General features: G+C 35.0%; 1 protein-coding gene across 3 annotated transcripts; it reads right to left on the bottom strand.

Moving 5' to 3' along the window:
* Window positions 1-10,787: 10,787 nt before the first annotated feature.
* Window positions 10,788-14,328, bottom strand: si:ch73-190f16.2 (SOSS complex subunit B1). 3 transcript variants are annotated; one of them, XM_027027978.2, is made up of 7 exons: window positions 14,207-14,328; window positions 13,630-13,783; window positions 12,869-13,007; window positions 12,647-12,718; window positions 12,368-12,443; window positions 12,220-12,277; window positions 10,788-11,968 (listed from the first exon to the last, which is right to left on the bottom strand). In XM_027027978.2, exons 2-7 carry the CDS (start codon window positions 13,706-13,708, stop codon window positions 11,823-11,825), a joined length of 570 nt encoding a protein of 189 aa, XP_026883779.1. In that variant the 5' UTR covers window positions 13,709-13,783; window positions 14,207-14,328; the 3' UTR covers window positions 10,788-11,822. The 3 variants fall into 3 exon arrangements, with proteins under 3 accessions (XP_026883779.1, XP_026883780.1, XP_026883781.1); XM_027027979.2 differs by having other exon boundaries at window positions 13,630-13,751; XM_027027980.2 differs by having other exon boundaries at window positions 13,630-13,751; window positions 14,214-14,328.
* Window positions 14,329-14,649: the final 321 nt, after the last annotated feature.

The following is a 14,649-nucleotide window of genomic DNA, read 5'->3' as shown; positions in this document are numbered from 1 at the left end:
CTTCAGAGGGCTGCATCTATAATGTGTCTTGAGCAGTCAAACACATTTTTAAGGCTCTCAGCAAGTGCTTGTTAGGATTCTCAGACATTATTTTAGGTATTGAGGGTAGATCTATTCTCTTTCAATTTTTAAACTAATGAGCAGTAGGTTTTATGAACATCATCTATTTTAAAGATTATGTGGGCCCAGTGGTCAGTTAAATCTTTGGTTATGAATCAGGCAGATTAACAAGACTCCTTTCAGGAATGTATCATAGCTACTGAGCTCCAACACCTAAATGGTCTCTTTGTGTGCTTGGATAGCTGTATCCAGTTGACCCTGTTAGGGGTATATTGTAGTTGTGTGTGTCATCAGTTTAGAGGGAGTCTGTGACCATTTTTAATGTGGCATCATGAAGATATCCGAACAGTTGATCATGAAATCTTACCAGTCAGGAAGAAACACCATGACTTGTTAAATTATTTCGTGCTTACATAGATTTAATTTATTTTTAATGTAAGGTTTATTTAATCTGCTTTAGGCATTCTACAGTATTTTTCGGAAAGATACTTGAAATAACCTGTTTATCCATATGTGAAAAACACCTAATTCCCTGGCATTTGATGTGGCACAGATGTTCTGCTAATACTTTTGTAGTAATTACAATATATAACACTTTCTTTCTTTTTTTAACCTCTCCCAATAGTTCTGCTAAGAGACATATGTATGTGGAAAAGTATATATTCACAGGTATTACTTTTCCCCAATTTGGCTTTTTATGTCTTTTAAAAAAAAAACTAAAAAAAAACCTGACAATCAGTATTTTAAGGGCTTTTAATTTAAAAAACAAAGCTTTAAGTATGCTATATATATTTTCTCATGATTAGTATGTGTGCTTTGGCTATTACCTCTCATGTAAAGGAAAGGGAAGGACAGACAGCATTGTTCTTCAGTAATGGTCCTGCAAAGTATAATACCAATTTACAAAGGGCTTCTCAAAGACCCAACCACTGCCTGATTTGTTTTTTGATTGGTTGGTTGGTTTGTTGTTGTTTGTTTGTTTTGTTTCTTTGTTTGTTTTTCTTCAAAAGCAGCTTCTCTTTAGTGTCTTTGAGGAACAGCTTTTTGTTTATGTACTTGCATATATTCAGGTCATTATACCTCAGCTACAAATTCACAATAGGAATATTAAAAAAAAAAATCAAGCACTAGTACCGATTTGAGGTTTCACATTTGTTTTTGTTTTTTTTCTTTGGTTTTTAATTTTTTTGGGGGGGGGGCTCTGCAACGAGAGTCAACAAGTCTAATACTTTTAACAGCTTTGAATTTAAGATATAGATTTCCTGACGGCTCCAGTTAAACAGGGACAAGAGAGGACCTAGGAAAAAAAAGTTGGAGCAAACCTACAAAAAAATGATTTAAGGAATAAAAAAGCATATATTGCACCCTTTTGTGGCCAGTACCTGTTACCCACAATACTGAAATTTTGAAGCTTTTAGAAAATAGTCAGCATCCCTTTACTGAATGTGGAAATGGCTAATGCCTGAGACAATGTCCCTTCTGTTCCTCACATTTGCGCTAACATGCTGAAAAGTTGATTGTATTAAGCTACCTGGACTACTTTGCTTATGTTTTTTTTCATAAGCCCTTTTTATATGATGTCAGAGTATGGGTATAAACTGATGCTGAACAAGCCATTCAATAACATTATAATTTAAGAAGTTCAAGAGAGGATATTTATTGGAACTTTTTTTTTGTCAAATGGAAAACATTTGCGGAGCATGCCATTGCTCTTGTGGACTACATTTGAGTTGGATTTCATTTTGATTTTTGGACATTTCCTGAGAACTGTGATAACTGTCTATAGGTCCAAATATGACAAGCCAAGGGCAGGCATATGATAAAATATGGCATTGCAGGTGCTGTCCCCATGCTGATGTATATATGCATAGACAGTGACTGTTACCTGAGAAGCAAGAATGTGCTGATCTAAAGAATAGAGATGAAAAAAACAAGACTGTGGAATAATAAGTGCCCTGTACTGTAGATGGGCAATACATTTTTTTTTAAAATTGAGACAAAAGTTCCTCTTTACACTGACCCAAAGCACTTATTTATGAATACGCACTTTTGTACCTTTAATAGTGTGTGTGTGTGTGTGTGTGTGTGTGTGTGTGTGTGCATACATGTTGCTGTTGTAGTTTTATCGTTTGGGGTTGTAACATTGAGGCTACAGAAAAGGTGGATCTTAATCTGTTTTCATAATTGTGTGTGTGTGTGTGTGTGTGTGTGTTTCTGCGTGCTCATCTGTGTTTATTACTAATAGTAAATGAAGAGGGAATGAATCTCCCTTTTGGGATCAGTTAAGGGTAGCAGTGAAGCTCACACCTCATTGTGCAGATGTGAGTAGCACAAAACACACTTCAAACTGAAAACTCTATTTGCACTGCCTTTTAATGAGTTGCCAAAAGGAGCAAGGAGCAAATTATAGCAATGGAGAGCCTTCAAATTCATAGGTCGATGTTGATTTACAGGCATCTCCACTGAGCCATATTCATAAGTAAATTTGCAGATAAAAATAAATAAATTTTAATATTCAACCGAATTTTAGCTGAAATTGCACTGTACTGTGGGGTGGGGGTATACAGAAACATCCATTATAGTTTGAATACTAGATCAAGCCTGACTTTCATGATCATAGTCCCTTTTTGTAGATGTTTGTTTTGTGTGTTTATTCTTGTCAGTCCTCATCATTTAAACCATTGCAGGGTGTTATGTATTTGAAAGTGGAGATGTTTTTTGTTGTTGTTTTGTAGTTCTAAAATGCATGTGCAAGAGGTGAAAGGCTGCACATACAGCCTCCTCTAGTGCCTAGGAGATCTGCTTCTCTATTGGTCAATGTAAATGTTTATTAGCTTTTGGGAATGCCTTATAGTTATCTTTCACAGTTAATTTCTGTCATTCTCTGTATTTTGTGTGTCCTGTCTCAACTCTTGCCCATAAGTGGGGGAAGTGTGTGTGTGTGTGTGTGTGTGTGTGTGTGTGTGTGTGTGTGTGTGTGTGTGTGTGTGTGTGTGTGTGTGTACAAACACTTGCATGTCAAAAATGGTTGACCTTAATGACACCCCATGCATTACCAAGACCTGCAAGTGCCATATGAATCTGTGTACTGTTTGCTCAGTAGAGCTAGTCTTTCATTATGCAGTCCAAGTAGAGCCACTGGGTGAAAACTGTAAAGGGGACTAAACAGTAAAGGCCAGACCCTTGTACTGCTTCAACCTTTTAACACTACAGTTCAACCTTTTATGCAAAGGTAGTCCAATATTTGGGCATTTACCATGAGCTAAAGGTCATGTCTAAATTGTTTAACACCCTGGAGTGGCTTAAATGGTTTTGGGGTTCCCAGTATTTCTTGAAACATTTACAGAATAAATTATTTGCAGAGGGTAAGGTCATTAACAAGCTGAAAAGGAATGAATGAATTAATGATTTATTATTTTCTCTGGAATAGCATGTGATTGTATGAAGTATGCAAAATACAAACAGTAGGCTGATGGTGAAAATAGCAATATGGCAGCTGGGCTAGTTTGTTAAAATAGCAGTTAGTAAAATTGCACAATATAGTAGCAGTCAGCATTCTGTTAAATGCAAGTTATAGAGCTTTGGAGCACTTAAGTAGTCAAAGGGATAACTTGCCAGCCAATTGGTTGTTATGAAGGAGACATTAAATGTTCTGTAGTTTTTGTTTGTCAGGAAGATTATTTTAAAGGGAGGACACAAGGATGACGGTGAAATGTAGCTCAGTCGTTTCTCAGTGACCCTTCGTGGAAAGGACTGAGAATTAAATCTACAATTAAAAGTAAATAAATTCATAAATTAAAATGCATCTGATATAGAATATATGCCAATGTACATTTAGATTACTGAGATTTGGCAAATAGGATAAAGATTATAAATTATCATGTATCCATTTAGTACTTGATTTTAAAAGGTTTCATTGTCAGGATTGTCATTTGTAAGTAACAGGATTGATGCTGTCCACAGCATATTATTTTGGGAAGTATCCCACTTACCTCCATGGACATTTCTGTCCCTCTTTTACTTGAAGAATTAGTTTAAGGCAATAGAAGTCTCATTTTCTATTTTAGAGTAAATCCCTGGAATATGCCTTAAAGGTACAGCTCTACTTGACAATTACAGGTGATAGGTTTACTGTGTGACTGTTCACTGTAATGATTGTGGCTGGAAGATTTAGGTATGATGTGCAGATTCACCTTTGGTCAGTTTTTGTGGTGTTCTATCAACTGCATGGTTCTGAATGATTGTACTCATTAGATCCCATTCTAGAAGTGTATCATGGGTTAGAGTTGTTCTGTAATAGGAGGAGAAAAAAAGCATTTTGCCAGAAGGATTACAAAATGTCCTTTTCTATAAGGATAGTTCCAATGGAAGTCTTAGATCACCTGATGTGAGGGAAAACTACTAAGGACTGGCTTTTAGGACATAAAATGAACTTCTGCTATACATAATGTATGCTTTCATGAGACATGGCTTATAAAAAATCTAAATGCCTGTGTAGAACTTTCTTATATACATAACATATATTAAAATTAGAACAATTTAAAATATATGAGGTGAGCTGTCCAGTTATTTGGTATTTCTGGTTATGCTGTGGCTTTAGAGTTGTCTTGCCATTTCAGTTTACCTACCTGTGCTTTCCTGTAATGCACTTGTTGGACATTTAACAGTTGTTTTTTTTAACACATGGTGGCAAAAGAAATCCAGAGGCTGTAGTTGTTACTGTGCAAAGAAAAACCAAGGTTTGTGCCATGGACAGAGGATCTTGCTGCCCTGTCTGCTTATTAATTTCCAAATACAATAGAAACTAGAAAGTGCATGTCCTGTCCATACTAATTCAGTTCATTACACGAGTCCAGAATTAAGGATGTTTTCCTCAAATATATTAAATAAATGCATGCTTATGTCAGGTCTCTTAATGCTGTTCTAGTTCCAGTTCTGCATCTAATGTATAATGACACAGTTTATGTTTATGTATTAAACACTAAACACTAAATCTTATTTTATTCAAATAAAAATCTTTCATTAAAAGTCCTTCAGGTAACCTGGAATCTTAACATGATATAAATTTGCTTTTAAGTGTGAATGGATACATCCTTTGGCTGGTCCTGTATTTTTGTGTCAGAGGTTCATAGAGCTTATAATTTTCAAGTGCTTCACTTGATTAGCTGTAAGCACACCAACCTTTACCTCATCATTGAAGGGCAGGCATTTTGTTATTTGTAGCGATGAGTGCATTTTGTTGTTCAAATGGACCTTGTGCATTTATTGTTATGCAGCATAACTTTTGCTTTGAAATAAAACGTATATGGAAGTAATAGATGCTTTGGCAAATAAAGGAATATTGGGGTTTTGGAATCTGTACATACAAGTTCTTTCAACTGATGTGTTTTATTTGTGAAACGTCTTTTGAAGCTTGAAGTATATTTGGGTAAAGGATTTCAAGTCATTTTTAATTAAAATTATTCTGTTTTTTATCATCATGAAAATCACTGGCAGGTCATACTTTAATGAAATATCCACAAGCATAAATCCAAAGAATATTGGTTTCCGTATGCATATAACCAAGTTGTTACCTCAGCCATAGAACATTTATCTACTTAAGTTATAGATCACTAATGTTTTTGCTGCACGTAGGTTTGGAGAAATATGTCCCCAAATGGAAATTTCAATTTGTGGATTATTTATAAAGATTACATAGTGGTTGAAGGATACTTGAACGTGCATTCATTCGTACACACACACACACACACACACACACACAGATTATCTATCTATCTATCTATCTATCTATCTATCTATCTATCTATCTATCTATCTATCTATCTATCTATCTATCTATCTATCTATCTATCTATCTATCTATCTATCTATCTATCTATCTATCTATCTATCTATCTATCTATCTATCTATCTATCCTAATCAGTGTAAGACACTTTTCCTTCCTTATTGCCCAGTCATCTACAAAAACGTAATTTTGCATACTTTCACATACACTGTTAATATTTCATGCCTGATATTGTGATGAAAGACACTTTTCCTTCCTTATTGCCCAGTCATCTACAAAAACGTAATTTTGCATACTTTCACATACACTGTTAATATTTCATGCCTGATATTGTGATGAACTAGCTGGTAATCCGTTGATAGTCCAGACTTAAATTGTTTTGCTGTTGGTCTTGTAGTGAAATTGCATCTCTGTGCCACACTTAAAAATAAATGGCTTCAACCAGATTACATGTAATACATGTATTACATGTATGACTTCACTTTAAGAATTCAATGTCAAGATATTCAGCTTTGACAAGAGTGCTGTGTAGCCTCATTTATGTCAGTATTCCAGAAAGGGCAGAAGGGAAAATCTCCAACAGTTTTAATTACATAGACACATGGAATCATATAAGACCAAAACCCCAGTAAATGTTCTAAAGGAGCATGATAATAAAAAGCTAAAATTGTTCCTTGCAAAAGAATATAACATGACTCTTCTCATTTGGATGACCACTGCTGGTTAAGATGGTAGTATAGGTGCTGTATTATTGAGAATGTTTGTTTAATTAGGTCTTGTACTATAACAAACCTTTTAGTTTGACTCAATGTGAAGTACAGGTTAAAATTGATTACTTAATTTCTGAGAGAAAACTAAGATGCTAAATATGTAGGTGTGGATCATTTATATTCTGCCATCTAAGGCCTTCTTAGAATAACATTTGGTCATGTAAATGATACAATGAACACATTGAACAGTGGTTTTAAATTTCCTCTAAATGCAAATGCAAAATCAAAGGGGCTTATTTTTGCTATGGTTGCTTTTTTGTGTATTTATGTCACTAACACCAGTAGGTTATGATAATGATAATTTTAAGGGGTTTGTTGCAGATAAAATGGGTGATATTGACTAAATACTATTTTTGCATTTTACTGTTTGACTTGGCCTCTATTGACTGAAAGTGCTGTTCTCATAATCAGAGGTACATTCCCTTGGATCCAGACTGTGCAGTGTGATGAGATAGTTGGCCAGATTAAACTGATTGTCAAACATGTGGCATGAATAGTAGTATCATCAGTGTAGCACACAAATAAAGAGGAGGGGAAAATGCTAAAATTTGTGCATTGCCCAGCCTGATATGACAAAATTGCACCAGTTACACTGTTCAGAAGTGATGGAAGAAGAAAGTTCTCCTGTTAACTTAGACCATTAGATCACTGCACATCTACATCCCTTGGCAACAAACTGCAAAACTAAAACGTACAATGTCATTGGTAAACCAACAATATGTACAAGAGGGAGTGTATTCCCAAACAAATGGTTTTAGCCAAAGGAACTTAAACCATATGCGCTTCAATGTACAAATATAAATAAAATATAAAAAATACCTCTTGAAATGTATAAGGCCATAGAGGCTGATCTATGCTTGTGCTATTTGCTTCCTTAATCTGGATTGAAGTAAAGACACTTCTCATTGATGTTTTGGTGAATGTTGGAATTTAACTGGGTCCTATTTGAACAATTTTAGCTTTGGAAATGAGTGTTTCTCTAAGGAAGGGGCTTCTATAAGGTAAACTGCAAAAAAAAAAAGAAAAAAAAAAGGTGACTTCCATTAATATTTTTCTAAATGCTAGGAATTGCCTATGCTTATAAGTACTATATGTTAATTCATTAGTACTTTTCTGGTTCTTCTATTTTAAATGCTAATGGAAAATTGTCTTTTATTGGGTCTGTGTGAACATTTTTGTTTACTAATTCAGATCTTATTTCCAAGATCTGTGAGGATCAAATTTCACTTGTTGAAAAGGCGTAGTTGAATAACAATCTCATTTTTACTTAGAAAACCTTTAGGGTATACATCAAAGTTTACTCAGATGTCCCTGTGGACTGCAGACAGTGCCTATTAATCAAGGGATCCTAGGCAAAGAAGGACATTTAACAAAAGTTCCTTAAAAAAAAAAAAAAAGACATTTGGACCCTTAGATTGTGTATATACTTTCTTCTTACAAAATTGCAGTAAATCTTGTTTTAAGGAAGTCTTGCATTTCTTGCTAATCCTCATTTCCAAATGTACACATGTAACTGCATCAAATGGATGTTTGTTATGGATTGTTTTTTTTGTGCCTTGCATTTTTCATTATGCTATTGCCACATATAGATGAGGACAAAATTGTTGGAACACTTCCAAAAATAAATAAATAAATAAATAAACCCACAATTTTCTCTGAAACAACTTGAAACAATGGGTTTCCATCAATCAATGGGTTTCCATCGTTTATTCCATATTTAATAAAAACCTGAATTTGATTTTGAATTTTGATCCTAAAGAATATTAAATGTGAAAAAGGAAAATGGCATGGAGAAAAATGATGGGACCATTAAGGATGTTGTACATCCTTTAGAGGCATTCGCCAAGTATAGTTCTCAATAAGATGTCTGCACTTGTCAACATGTAGTTTGACCCAACCTTCCTGAGCAAACACCTCCAGCTTTGTCAGGTTTGAAGGGTACCTTCTCTAGACTGCATGTTTCAACTATTTCCATAGATGTGCAATAGGATTCAGATCCAATGTTCTGATCTTGGCCATTCTTAGGTGCTTTTAGCTGTTTTTTCAGAAGTATGTTTTGCTCCAGAGTACCTTGTTTAGTCTTGAGATTTCATTGTGCCCTGTACATATTCAAAGTACTCCTTGCCAGATGCAGCAAATCCTCCATATTTTACAGTAGCTATGGTTTTCTTTTCTTTGAAAGCTTTGTTTTTTCCTTTTATGATCATAGTGCTAATGTGACTTGCCAAAAAACTCCAGTTTTGTCTCATCTGTCCAAAGGACATTCTCCAAGAACCATTGTGACTTGATGGTATACATTTTAGCAAATTCCAGTTTGGCTTTTTGTTTTTCTTTCAGCAGTGTAGTGTCCTAGGTCTTCTTCCATGGAGCCCATGGAAAAAAGTGACAGATGGTGTGATCATACATGGTACTGATGTACCATGACCAAGGGAGTTCAGCTTGTGTTTATTTATAAGTTCTCCTGGTCTCTTTGACTAATACTATTCACACTATCCTTCTATTCAATCTGGGGCCAATTTTCCTCTTGCGACCCCATCCAGGAAGGTTGGCTAGAGTCCCATGGACCTTAAACATCCTTATAATATTTGTAACTCTAGTCACAGGAACACCAAGTTGCTTGGAGATGTTCTTTATAGCATTTACTTTTAACAGGCTTTTGTTTGATTTCCTTCAGTTTAAATAAACTGAATGATTGATCATAAGATTTAAGATGTGATGATGATTAAAGAAAATACCTAGTTGGAAATATTACTATGATCGAGGTTTTATAATCTCCTACAGTGGTACCAACAAATCTGTCCAGGCCATTTCAGAATATCTTTGCAGAATAAGCAATAATTTCTCTTTACACACTTTCTTGGCTTTACTCCGACATACCAAAGGCATGCAGGTATACATGAGACAATTGGTTTTAATTTTAGCACACTTCAAAAGAAATGAAGCATTGTTTCACCAAATTTGTCCACATATGTACAAATGGATTTCCTTGGCATTAACAGTAGATGCAATACTTGGCAAGTGTAGTATTTGATCATGCCTGTGAATTCACAAAGCTATTTTGAGATCTCTGCAATTGTTTTTACTACTGCTACTCAGTAATTTACTCAGTTTATAGGACTTTGTGCACTCATGTTTTGGAATGACTGTGTTGAAAGCAGCCTTATGTTTTTGACAAATGTCTGGGTGAACAATCAGACCTCAGTGTGTGCACCCCCTGTGCTCTTTTCAAGTGTTCAGCTAGTAAGTTAGATAATGATACATAGTTAGGTTTTTTTTTTTTGTCATGTCAGTCACAATTTTGCTGGACCAGTTATGGGTTAACCCTAATTGTACCCAACCCTAGTTATAAAAAATAGAAAGAGAAACTCCTCTCTTAGAACTAAAAAAAAAAAAAAAAAAAACCTCATTCGATCACCAAAATGTACTGTTGCCTCTTGTGCATGAGGACATGACAGTGTCATAAATTGCGCTTGATTTGAAAGGGGGCATTGCTGCTACAAGAAATTCCTGCATGAATTTCAATCACTTTTAGGTGATGTATACATGGACGTAGTGGGCACACATACACTTAGAGAATCTATATATAATTTTTTTTTTTTTAAATTTAAAACCTTATTGCACATACAGCACCATGACAAGAAATAGTGCAAAATCAGTGGAAATCACAATTCATCCTCCATTTGTTAAATTTGGTATTATCAAAGAAATTTGGGAAACCTTTTTTTTTTTTCTTCCACATTCACAAGCTCTAACGCAAACATAAAATAATTTCTTATAAAGCCTTCTGGACCTTTTTGTGACAGTGATATCTTTGGAAACACTTCTTTGTGTGATCAGCGAGTCTGGTGAATGATTGACACAATGTTAAATATATGTGCAAAAACTAAAATGTGATTTCAGAGGAAAAAAACTAAATACATTTATATTAACCTGCTGTGATTAAAGGACAAAACAGCTTATTAAACATGGCATTTGCATTCGGTTTTATAACATAAGCAGCAGTCTGTATGTCCTTATGTATTGTTGCTTATTATTGGTTTAAATAAAGAGCTATTGCTTAAAATGTGTGAAAATTCTTATTTTGTTGGTCTTCATGCCTCACCTCTCAGTGTCCATGAAGTGTATATAGGTGAATGTAGTCTTAGACAAAAAAGGTACAAATAACCCTGGGTGAAAAATTCCAATTCTACATCTGTTCTTTCTCTCCCACACACACACACACAGGGGAAAAAGCATGTTTGCCCTGAGGGATGGGGACAGTGCAGAGTAACTGTGGGTACAGTACAGTCTCAAGTGTCCTACTAAATTCAATTCTTAACTTTAATGTATAACAAAAGGATGCATGTCTTTCTTAAACTCATCTGAAATTATTGCTTAAAAAATGTAGTTGTACCAGTAAAGATTAATTTTTCATCATATTACAATATATCCAATGAAGTGTAATTATGAGCACACACATGGACAAACAGCTTAAAAAGTCATCACACATTCCTGCAGACCTTGCTGTGACAAAGTATTATTCTAACATTAACATAAAGTATACAGAATATTTTTTCATTTATGTGTGAAAGGTGAAAATATAAATGAAAAATATACATTAGCATCAGCAAAACTATCACCATGTTTTGCAGATTAGACTTAAGTTTGTATGTTTAGTACAAAGTATTCCCTTGCCCTTTTATTATCTTATGTGACTGAACATTTCAGATGAAAACGCCAGTTGCACCTACCGTCACTTGGTAAAGTTTAAACAAACACACATTCTGAAACTAGAAAAGACAATTAGTTTTCTAATAACATTGCCCCTCCCTGCTCAATAAAACACTTCAATAAAAATCTACAGCAAAAAAAAAAAAAAAAAGCTACCCTAATCCTGAACAGAGCATGAAAGTATAAGGTTCTTTCAGACTACTCACAAATTTATGGTTTGGATGCATGTTAATTTCAAATAGGAAAGACTAGTATTATGGCTTTTAAAATATCAATAATTACAGCCCTTCAACTGTTACAAATGTTAAAAATTTGAAATAACCCATTTATATTTGACTTGCTCCAAATCATTTTTGCAGGGCACACATTTACCAAGTTTGTTCAAGTCAAGATTACAGGGCACTGTAACATTACATGCCAATAATTAATGTCAACAAGACAGGCAATGAACCATGTGGTTTTTCAAAAGAATATCTAGTGTGTTGGGTAGCTGCGATTATCTTTTGGCTGAACGCCGTGTCTCCTTCCCATTGCTCACGGTGCCACCTGCTGCCCTGCTGCTACTTGCTCTGCCACCCTGCTGCACACCAGTGGGGGTGGCAGTTTGAGAATTTACTCCATTTCCATTGGTGGCATCATTACCTTGAAAATAGTACAATATAAACAGTAATTAGTCTCAGAGTGTTGTATCAGTTCATAGTTTGAGTCATCATAATCAGAAGGCCCTTTGACACTTAATTGTATTTTTGAAGTATGTGAAATGACATTTTATTGTTGCCTTTTATCAACTGGACAAAGCAGATTTTAAGAATTAATAAGATTTGTACTTGTCATGCACATTGCTGTTTTTAAATGCTTTTGAATTCCAGCAAAAATGAAAAATAAAAACTTACTAGGAGTAGATGAACCATTGCTGTTGCTGCTCATGCTGTTTCCTTGGTCACTGAGCCCCTAAAGATGATATAGGCAGATTTATTTATTATGAGTTTCGTACCAACATGCTGTTCATTGTCATGTTTAAAGGAAAAAAATAAAAAATACCGTCTTGTTCATCAGGGCCAAATATTCTGGGTTTGGCTCACTAAAATTTGGCACTTCAGAGTACACCATGCAGAATCTAAAAAAAAAAAAAAAAGCACAAAATTGGGTACGTCAATCCCTACCTTTTAAAAATTAAAGCAAATGGTGATTCAGTTAGATCTGAGCTTTGAAAGTATTCAATTTTATATAATTTATTTATTTTTTTAAACATAGCACACTCTTGTCTATAGTCCTCAACTGTATCAAATTTCATTAGAAGAACAATACTGCAATACTGACTCTCCAATCTTCTGTAGTTCGCCACCTCTCCCTGTATACAAAGTGAGACAACCTTTGAAAACTGAAGCATACCTAGAAGCACACAAAAATACAAAAATTCTTCACTGGGGCAGAGTAATACTAAAAACTGAATTACACAATACATCACTGAAATATTTAGTTAATTAAATCTGCATTCTGAAATCTAGCACTCTCCAACCAGAGCACCCTGAAGAGTCTCACCCTTTGGTAAGTCTGATGATGTCGCCGGTCTGGATGAGCCCCCCCACCTCATCCCATACTGATATGCTAATGCTGCCGGTCTTGTCGGCAACTTTGCAGGTACGCACTTCATGCCCGTCCTTGGTTTTTGTAACCCTACCTGTAAAATTAATAGTGAAAGGCACAACCAGCAAATTAATTTGCTTTCATGAATTAGTCAAAGGGTGAGCACTGTAAACTGAAAGGACATCAATTATCTGATGATGCCTTAATCCACCTGACTCATTACTAAACAACAGTTGAAAGTGGCTCAAATTAATCTGTTAGTAGTATTATAATGTAATAATATATCATTGTTACAATCCATTTCAAGCATTTTATGCATTTATGAGAGAACTGCAAAACGGCTTTGCAATACTGTTAATCGCTATATTGGCTTTAGTGATATATATTAGCTAGGTCAGTATGCTGATCATTTTATATGTGCTAAACATCCTTACCAGTTTCCAAATTAATGTTCTGTAGGTGTTTGGTGAATTAAGGCATTCACATGATGCACAAATGTAACGGTAAATAATTTTAGTCCAAATCATACAGGCTATAATTATAGCTCATCAACGTTTAATGTGTTGTAAGGCACACTGTTTCGCAAATGTAATTTAAGTGCAGTATATTGCGTTATCCATACCCTGCAATCCTACTTCAAAATACATTAACACCTGTCTTTGCGTCCAATAATATTTTATGAATAAATGTATAATAAAACCGTGATTCGAGGACACCTGTTTCCAGTACGATAAAGATGACGTTTAAATTCTTGAGCCCAGGCTTGATGTCCTTGACGTATGTCTCAGTTGTCATGATCAGTGTATTATAATTCCACAGTACTCTTCATTGAAATTCCCTTCCACAGAACAAACTTATCAGATAGGTAAGCTGTACAAAGGATATCAACCGCACAACATTAGGACACCATGGCTTACTAGCTAACTAATCTTAGCTTCCTGTGGGTAAGGCGGTTTGTTTTGCATCTGCCTTGACTACCTACCCTATCTAGCTAGCTAGCAAGCGAAATGCTTAGACATATCTTGCACTGCCTTAACTAGTGAACAAGACTGCTTATTCTACGATGTTAGAATGCCATGCACAATCTAGAACTAAAAATCAACCAAGGTGTCTCGTTAAAGAAAGTTGTTTGCTAGATAAGCTAGCTATCCTACTAGCAAGCTAGCCTGCAAAGTGAATGAGGTTAACAGCAATTACTTGGTGGACTACCTGTTAGCATACTAATGAACGATTTAACTAGACTTGTAAACATACGCTGCAAACTAACTTCTCAGTTTACCAATGATGTCTGACCTGTTACCTCGCACGAGTTATATTTAATTAGGCGAGCTGTCGTTAGTTGAAGAGCTTGCTAACAAACTATATTAGCTAGCTAACAGTATCCTGCTAAATACTGATTTGCGTTTGTTTTTACGTACGCGCTGACGTTTTAAGGCTACGTTCAAATGTACACGGCGTTTGAAATGTAAGAAAAGAGAACTCAGATAACGGCACGTTTTTATTAACACGTAAGTTAAACAGAAATATTGGAAAGCAGGACAAAAATAGACAAAAGTCGACATTAGACTTTATGGTTTTAAAGTGTACTTTGTTTCGTCATATATAATTACATATTTAATTATTTTAAGAGGAAATCTTCAATTAAGTACTGCACCATTATTCTTCATTCTCCAAGAAGGAAAAATATATGTGACAATGTTGTCAGTCATTTTCCCACAGTGACTTAACGGTCAATA

This window comes from Electrophorus electricus, chromosome 20 (genome assembly GCF_013358815.1).
Source record: "Electrophorus electricus isolate fEleEle1 chromosome 20, fEleEle1.pri, whole genome shotgun sequence".
Lineage (NCBI taxonomy): Eukaryota > Metazoa > Chordata > Actinopteri > Gymnotiformes > Gymnotidae > Electrophorus > Electrophorus electricus.
The sequence above is the reverse complement of the archived record's forward strand: the minus strand, read 5'-3'. Positions and strand labels throughout refer to the sequence as shown.

Excerpts from the sequence above, each read along its gene's own strand:
- si:ch73-190f16.2 (XM_027027978.2), bottom strand. The coding sequence starts at position 13,708 with ATGACAACTGAGACATACGTCAAGGACATCAAGCCTGGGCTCAAGAAT. Across the intron at positions 13,008-13,629 it reads CTTTATCGTACTGGAAACAG|GTAGGGTTACAAAAACCAAG; the intron begins GTGTCCTCGAAT and ends TTAATTTTACAG. Across the intron at positions 11,969-12,219 it reads CAATGGTTCATCTACTCCTA|GTAATGATGCCACCAATGGA; the intron begins GTAAGTTTTTAT and ends ACTATTTTCAAG.